At 39.5% G+C, this 9,179-nt stretch overlaps 1 protein-coding gene across 1 annotated transcript; it reads right to left on the reverse strand.

The window, feature by feature from the left end:
• Positions 1 to 8,288: 8,288 nt before the first annotated feature.
• On the reverse strand, positions 8,289 to 9,179 carry LOC122652811 (putative disease resistance protein At1g50180). Its single transcript, XM_043846678.1, has one exon. It carries the CDS (start codon positions 9,177 to 9,179, stop codon positions 8,289 to 8,291), a length of 891 nt encoding a protein of 296 aa, XP_043702613.1.

Raw genomic sequence — 9,179 nt, forward strand, 5'->3', positions numbered from 1 at the left:
AATAATTATTTTTTACTTGTTTTTGTAATAACGGTAAGAGGCATGGGGCATTATAATTTGGTAGTCTTATCCCTATTGACAAGTGTTTTCCATTTTGCATGCTTTACAGGATTCATGAAAATTAGACTTGACTAAAAGGGACCATTTGTTTAATGGGGAGGATGGGGTGGAAATGTTATGGGACATGGTCTCATAGGTAGTGGGTTGAGGAACAAGGGTGAGATTTTTATTTTTTCTATGAACAGTAACTAAAGTCCCACCAATTTAATAGGATTTATTGGTGGGGCTTTGGTTAGGATAGGGGTGGGATTTTCAAGTGCCACATCAGCAGACAAATCATTTAATGTTATTTCCTAAACTTTTGTAAGTTCACTACCCTCAAGTTAACCAAACAAGGTTGCAGTGGAATTTTGATGTGCCACATCAGCACTTTCCCACCCCCACTTAATCTCCGTCAAACAAACGGCCCTAATAGTTCATGGACTAGGGTTTGCTACAAATGAAAAGAATTCTCCACTCCACCCCAACAGTGGATTGATGCATTGGCATAGAATAGGGTCATTTCTAAAGTAATAGGGCATTGGATTCAATTATTAAGGGACTTCTGTAATTTTTAATTTTTTTCCATGAGGGAGGTTGAGATCACAAAAAATGAGACAAATCAAACCTAGAAGCCCCCATAGCAAGGACATGAGCTTCTTTAACAAAATCTCGGGAAACATACAAAAAGGAAACAAAAGAGAACTTATTACAAAGTACTAAAGTATCATCAACTACTAACTATGACACCCAATCCAAAGAAGAGGACGACCCTTGAAAGGCAAGGACAACAGGGAGGCAATCTGAACAAATCTATAACTTTTAATTGAACTTATATTCTAGTCATGTGTTATCACACCCCAACCCCCACCCTAGGGTTTTGATAGGACTAGCATGCTGACCAACATCTTAAACCACCAGCAGGATCTCGATGCAGTGGTTTGAATCATAGTCAACTCAATACAATCTCACTTGTACATCAGATGACGAAAAGAAAACACATTTACCATAAGCAAATGTAGAAATCAAGAATGCGGAAGCGTTTACAATTGTAAAAGGGGTTCAAAAGTCTAAGTGATAGATAAAACTATATATATTACATTTTATCCTAAAAGATCAACTAAAAACTAAAACAACAGTAAATAAGATTACAAAAGTGTATACAATGCAAAAGATGAAAACTGAAAGAAACAAAAGATAAGATTCTCGGTCCAAGTGCCCCATTGGCACAATCATCAACATCAACTCAACATCATAGTCCGAAGTCACTGACTGCAAGTCAGCAACACCGAGCAAAACATATCTAACAAAAAGAGCCCTCAAGGCTTGCCACCAACATCACCTACAACATATCTAAAAAGGTTGCGCAAAGAGGGTTAAGCTCCACTGAGCCTAGTGAGGGGATGGGAAACATACAAATAATAACACATAGTCCATGATGTATGAATTATTAACCAGTTAACCACCTAGCAATCATGTCTAGGTCACTAGGTACTTGCTACTGTAACTCGGACAACATCACGGTTCACTTATCTTATCACCGAAATGCTACCTCAATTGTTACAATGGGGCTCGCATCGGTAGAACCCACTCTCCAATCGGAGGCAAACCCCGATAACCAATGCTCATCCCTGACCTGACCTCGTATCCTCCTCAGGCACATAAGGAGCCTTGGTTACCCAACACCTAAACCCCTATTGGTAAGGATGGTAGCAAAGGGAACATAACCCTAACCGCGGTATCGAGAGGTATTTCAGGTGCATCAACGTCCCGTACCATCTAGTACCCGGGTACCAGCACGATACGGTGCATGACAAGCCGCATGATAGTACTAACCATATGATGCTATATGATACTATCGTATCGAAAGGTATTCCGGGTGCATCAACTTAATTCTTATATCATCTATCACCCGGGTACTAGCACGGCACAGCACATGACAGACCAATTATAAAAATGATAAAGGCATTAATAGGTCACATTCACAACGTATATATTCGTAATTTCTACAAACGTGGTTATAATAATGCAAGAATGAGTATGCATGAGGAATGACATACAAGCATAATATAATGCAAAACACTCCCAAATAAATCAAATCCACACCCACTCACAATTAGTTCGCGAATCGATTATAAGGTTCACCATCAAAAGCTATTAAAATACGTCACCTTGTGGTTGCATAGAAGCCTACGGAGGTGGGAACAAACATTAAGAACAATAAGGGAAAGCCCCAAGAGGTCCCTTCTAGGCTGCCCCTAAGATTAGGTTGAAAAACAGGGGTATTTTCTTGGTCGGATTCTCCTGGGAGAGAATCCGGGTGAGAATCTAGCCAAGGTAGAAAAATAAGTAAGTCTCTGCCCATATCGGATTCTCGGGTGGATCCTCCTATCGATAATCTGACCAGGTTCAGGTTCGAATTTCAAAGGCTTTCACCCCAGGTTTCTTCCCTGTAGCACATTTAAAGTCTTAGAGATTAAAGGAAGGTGTTTTAGGACTTAATAGGGACATAGGGACCTATTCCCATCAAGGGTTTGAAGGGTTCCATGCATTGGATCCTCCATAAGGTATAGCCTTAGGTTTTGAGAGAATAAAGCCTTAAGCTCCAAAAATGGCTCATAAACCAAGCAAGGGAAAATGCAAAGATCCTTTAATGGATCTGGCATCAAGATATCCAATACTCTTCAAGTTTCAAAAGAAACTCAAAGCACAAACCACCCCAAGGTCATTTCCCAAAACCTAAAACCAAAGAGAGAGAAAAAGGAAGATGAAGATCTTACCTTAAGGATGAACTCCACGATGGATGGCCTCCAAGTACAGCCTCCACCTCCGTCTCCTTCTTTCTCTCCTCCTCTCCAACGATTTAGTTAGGTTGCTAAGTAATGGCTAATAAATGGCCTTCCTTATCTATTTATAGTAAGTGAAAGCCCTAGGGCCCGTGTAGCTTAGCACCAAAACCCAAAATCTATTATTCCTATGTTAAGACCCTAAAACCCATTTTTGACTTAAGTTGGGCCTTGTGGGCCCACCTACATAGTTCAACCTATAAGGGTAAGTTATAGAGGGGATCCACAGTGCATGGGGACCTCCCACACTTGCATGGATCACGAGGCAAGTGGGTCCCATCAACCAAACTCCATAAAGAAATAAATACAGCAAGGGGAGGATCCTTGGTTGGATTCTCCAGGGAGAGAATCTGGCCTTGCTGTAAGGCTTTTAAACCTCAAACAAGCTCCGGGTTTGGGCCCTCACTTCGAAGACTTCTAGGGAAAGTGAATAAAATAGGTTTAGGGTTAGAAGCATACCCAAATTATGATTCCTGCGTCCATCACGACATGTCTTCTGGAATCCCAAAGAGTTTCCTAACTTCGACACTTACATCACGAAGACACAATGTGTCAATGTGACAAGACACTGGGTGCGCTGTCCGGAACTCCTCACTCTTGGTACTTGTACTAGGAGGGTAATCTATGAAGTCATCATCGACGAACTTTCCCCACTCTCGGTTGAGGAATCAGTCCTCGACAGTCAAACCTGTGAATTGGTCAACGATTTTGTGGGTCGGTTTGATGACCATTGCAAACAACTCACGGGCGTAGATGTCAGCTCCATCTACGTGGCATAAAGATAACATTATTATATTAGGATCTCAAGTGTGGGTCTAACATGTGTGGTCAAGCTAATATTTTAATCATAGGATTTATTTAGGGGGTCTTTTTCCTTTCTTCAATTCTAAACAAGCCTTGACAGTTGGAAATAATTAAAATGAGAAAATGGTTCTCCAGGCTCTACAATCAATGTAAATATAAAGGTTTTGATATAGATCAAGCATAATTGCTACCTATTGGGCCCATTGTCCACATGGCTTGGTTTTTAGTTATATTTTGGTCTTAAATTCTCTGTAATGGTTTATTATATCTCTACTTATCACCGCTACTCGGATTAAAATCCTCTCTGATTCTTTGAACGTCGAGTGCAGTGCAGTTCAAGGTTGAGAAGTCGATACTTGGCAGACGCGATCCAATGGTCCAAGGTTGATTGAGTTAGTTTTTTTTCCTTTCATCTCAACCTTGGCACCGTTGGATGTTGTGCCTACTAGGTGTTGAACTCTCAATCTCAAACTGCACCGTATTGCACTTTTAAGGAATTTGAGTGGTTTTTTCCCCACCACTCCTGAGGAGAAAGTTAAAAAACCTATTGCATTAACGCTAAACCGTGACAACCTGTTAAGTTTTAAACAGTTATGTACATCTCTGAAAAGAATTTTCCCTCTTCATCTAAACAGAAAAACCAACACATGTGACCGCTCATATTTAGACCTGATAAAATCCTCACATGTCCAACTCTAATCTTACCAGTGCCACAACAAACAATAAATTCAGAATGTTCAGTCTTGCAAAAACCAACATAATTTCCTTGTTTCTATCCCCAAGATAAAACCATTAAAGTTTCCTAGCTAGATTGCACCTGTAATTTCCAATGCTAGACTTCCACAAATGATCAATTCAATCAAATAATACACTTCAATAGGAAAGAGATCTGACGGCTGGAGACACTCATCCTATTCTTTTTTTAGAAATAAGAGAATATACATATAATCATAAACACATTTTGAAGTATGGTTCCAATTTTAGAAGATGCCACCAAAAGAAACAAAAATCATAGCAGATAATAGATATGATAAGCAAAGGACTCCAATCCATCAGGTACACATACATTATTACAGAAAGGGGTTTATGGACAAATGTGGTGATTTCATCAATGTGGAGGGATTTTCGGATAATGATTTTATTTCCTTTACTGAGGAAGCAGAGTTCGACGGATTCGTTCTCATGCTTCTCCAATAAAACAGGTCCTTGAGCCACTTGAATCTCAACGAATTGGGTACTGGGAATAATGGGAGGAAGCATAGAATGAACTCAACACGTTCGGGAATATCATGTAAAACAACATAAACGAGGATGACTAAGGCCTGGAATGTACAGAAGAGAATGGTACGATGTAAGAGACGCCTTGTCCAACATGACAAGAGAGTCCATTTTTTCTAAGAAATTGAATTGCAGTGAAAGCTATCTAGCCACTATTGCAAACAATGAAATGGAGATGGTGAGAGAGTGATTCTGGAAGAGCTCTCATCCTCTGCCTTCGTATTTTTGATGGCTAGAAAACTTAAGATTGTGGTGAGAGGGAACCTAAATAGAATCGACATCCTCTACTTCCACCTGCCCCCACTTTTGTATGCGCCCTGCACACAACGAGGCTCTCAAAGACCGCCTTAACCCCGCTTGGACAAGGCGTTCGGGCAGGAATAAGGCGGTCTTTGGGTGCCCCGTTGTGTGTAGGGTGCACACAGAAGTAAAGGCAGGTGGAAATAGAGGATCCAGACTCACCCAAATATAGCACTATTCTTCCATACCACTCGACTGTGACTTATATATACTTTCACTTCATCGTGATGATCGTCGTCTGTGATTGGTCGCCGTTACCTTGAACTACACACTAGTTCGCGGCAAGGCGAGAAATGAGCAAAAAAGTTAGGATTATTTATATTTGGTTTAAGTGGGTCTTCATCCCACTAAATGGGTTGCTCATTGACTCCTCTTTACCAGTGATGAATAGAAGGAAGTAGTTATGTGGGTTGCTCAATGACAAATTCCCTATACGGTCATAGTTACATCTTAATGGTTGGGTTATTGAGGTTTCATTCCCTAACCTCCATTGCTCATTGATGAATGCCTTATACGGTCATAGTTACATCTTTATGGTTGGGTGATTGAGGGTCCACTCCGTGACCTCCATGAAGGGACGGGATGATGAAGTCAGTGTCCTAAGGATTCGACAATGGTTCCACCTAGACTATGCATTTCTTTACAGACTATTTCTCTTAGGGTCATTTTAGGTATGCCCTTAGCTCTTTTAGTTCCTTCGATTTAAATCAGATCACTCCTTTGAACCGGTGCATTCCAAGGCCGCCTCCTTAATTTGAACATAATCATTTCACCCCAAATGACTTTCACTAAGCTTATCCTGAATCGGGGCAACTCCCAAATCAACTGTAATATGGTCCGTCTTTACTTTATCTTTCTTAGTTTTGCCGCACATCAATCTCAACATCCTAATCTCTACAACACTTAGTTTATCTATATCACTACAAGAAAAAGGGTCATTTACGACAGAATTTTTATTGTGGAATTTTTTTCCGTCTTAATAAGTGTTATTTATAACAGAAATATAATTCCATGGTTACATGTCCCATCTTTCTTAACACTATTATATTTTCGTGGTTACAAATTTCATAGTGACGAAATTCATGGTACCGTGGTGAATATTTATATTATTACCACTGAAATTAAATTCCATGGCTAAATGTAGCATTCACGATAGCTAGAATTTATAGTTTAAGACGGTAAAATAATTCCATGGTAAACAGTCATGTACATTTTTCTTAAAACGATGGAATAATTGGGTCATCGTATTAAGTTTATAAATGACACGGAGTAATTACTCGATCCATCGAATTAGTTTTCCACCCCTAAACATTTTTCCTTTTTTTAGTTTTGTTTCCCGCTGTTTTTGTTTTCCAGTTCCCGCGTACAAATCAATATCGACTCATGAATCTCTCTCACTCTCTCACTGCTCCGTCTCTCTCGCCCTCAATCTCTCACTGATCCTCTCATATCTGTTGCCCACTGTTTAATCTCTCTTGCTCTCAATCTCTCACTAATCCCAATCGGTTACGAATTCCCCTCTCATCTCTCTCACCCTTGTCCTGTTTATCTCACAATTTTCTCTTGTTCATCTCTTTGATTGGGAGTCATCCTCTAGACGCTTAAAACCCTAATCCAGGTTACCCCTCTCCCTCTCTCTCTCTCTCGATTCTTTCAATTGGGAGAATGTTTCGCATAGAACTCTGATATCTATTTTTGATTTATTGATCGCAGGTCTCATTTTTTCACAGCTGAAGTTCTGGGCAGAGTTCGATTTGTGTAAACTGGGAACTTTGGCATTCTAAGATCGTCCGGACCCAAGTAGAAATAGCTTGCTGATTCAGTTAGGACATGAGATTTTATATTTGCTGCAATCATAAGAGAGAGGCAAGTCTTTGTCTTATGCAATTTTATATCCATTGAACAAGATTACTGTGGCTTGGACCTTGTCCTCCCATAACCAAGTCATGAATCTTGAATCCTTCACTGCACCAGTGTCACCCTAGAACAGGTGGTAGGACTAAGAAAGAAAAATTGCCCTTTGCTACAAGGATCACCACTCCTGAATCATGGACACCCCGACTCTTCCCCCACACAGGATTTCCTAGGAAATTAATATTCTAAATGATTTTAAATTTTCCTATCTATCTCCTCTCTCGAATGTCATGGATGGTAATGTATTTATGCAAGGAGCATAACATGATACCCCAATGGGGTAGTAAATCAGAGCAACATCAAGTGCCGTAGCCTTGAATGTAACCCACTTCCATTGTTATCAACAGGAAAGTGTGGAGCCAAATCCTCCAAGACATCAGTTCTCCATATATCATCCAAGACTATTAAGTACTTCTTGTACTTGAGGAAGTCTGAAAGCTTCTTTTCTATTTCCTTCACTTCTATGATCGCTGTAAAAGATTTTACAATCTTCTTTTGAGGGTTACTTCCCAGCTGGAGTACTACTAAAACAGAATACTCAGAAGATTTAATAGTTGAGGTTTCAAAAAATTTTGCACAAAGCACTTTAGTACGTTTGGAGATTTGAAATTGTAAGAGAATATTAGCTACTAAATGTATTGTAACTATTATACTGAGAAATAATTGATGGAAAATAAGATATTCTAGTGTCAAATTACTTTATGGGACCTTTTATCAGAGGAGGAGGTCTTATTATTAGTTACTTTGGGTTATTACTTGGTACAAAATTGATTTATGGCAATATTTTGTGAGCTTTGCCCTTTTTAGTTGTTTTCCTATGACGATAATGATTATGTTTTAATTTCTGCCCTCACTTCCCCTGCTTTATCACATTTAGGTTGTCTCAAGCTCTGGCTTTCTGAATCAATACTTGGAGCCTTATTTATGCTTTCATACCTTAGTGGTCTTATTTCTAAATTTCATTAGGATACATTGATTTTGATCATGTGATTGGAAAGAAAGTGCTATGAATAGAATATTGGAAGAATAGAATATGGGATAGTAGCTACACTACGATATTACCAAAGACAATATATTAAGGAATGTAGATGGTTCTTGGCACCAAGTTCAACTCCAGTTTCTCTTTTGGCTGAACATTATTCTACTTCCATTGTTATCATCAGGAAAGTGTGGAGCCAAATCCTCCAAGACATCAGTTCTCCATATATCATCCAAGACTATTAAGTACTTCTTGTACTTGAGGAAGTCTGAAAGCTTCTTTTCTATTTCCTTCACTTCTATGATCCCTGTAAAAGATTTTACAATCTTCTGCAAAACATTCATGGATGTGCAATCTTGAGATATAGAAACCCAAGCATGGCATCTGAACTTACTCTTTACAAGGTTAAAGACTTTCTTGGACAAAGTAGTCTTACCTAAGCCACCAACTCCGACAATTGGTACGACAGCACGCCGTGTTCCTCCTTCAATCAATCGTGGAACCAGCATTTCAATGTCACTGTGGAATCCTACCACATCAGCATTGTCTGCAACATAGGAACCTTTCCTGTACTTGGGCAATGGTGACCCATCAAGATAAGATTCATGGAAAGCAACTTCTGTTGTTTCTTCAGTTCCACCAGACTTGTTTGCATAAATTTCCTCAATTTGTTTTCTGATGGGTTCAAACATTCTTCCAAAATCATTCTTAGTGAATAATCTATGGAATTTGGAATTCAAACGATCAAAGCCAAATGCACTTTGCCTTGCAACCACCAAGTATTTCTCAATGATGTCCTCAGCTTTATAGGTTAAATCCCTAATTTGGATAACCAATTCCTCCATTGCAACATGTTCTTGACCCTCTGCTCTCTCTGCATCTCTTAGGAAAGAACCCATAAGTTTGAGCTGGTCTCCAAGGGTCTTGACCTGATCTTCCACTACAAGAAACAAATCTGCTTCTTTCACAATCACTTGGCACAGGCTATCTAAGACATTCAAAGCAATCGAAGCTGCCAT

Source organism: Telopea speciosissima, chromosome 1 (genome assembly GCF_018873765.1).
Source record: "Telopea speciosissima isolate NSW1024214 ecotype Mountain lineage chromosome 1, Tspe_v1, whole genome shotgun sequence".
Lineage (NCBI taxonomy): Eukaryota > Viridiplantae > Streptophyta > Magnoliopsida > Proteales > Proteaceae > Telopea > Telopea speciosissima.

Coding starts and splice junctions, on each gene's coding strand:
- LOC122652811 (XM_043846678.1), bottom strand. CDS start 9,179: ATGGCAGCTTCGATTGCTTTGAATGTCTTAGATAGCCTGTGCCAAGTG.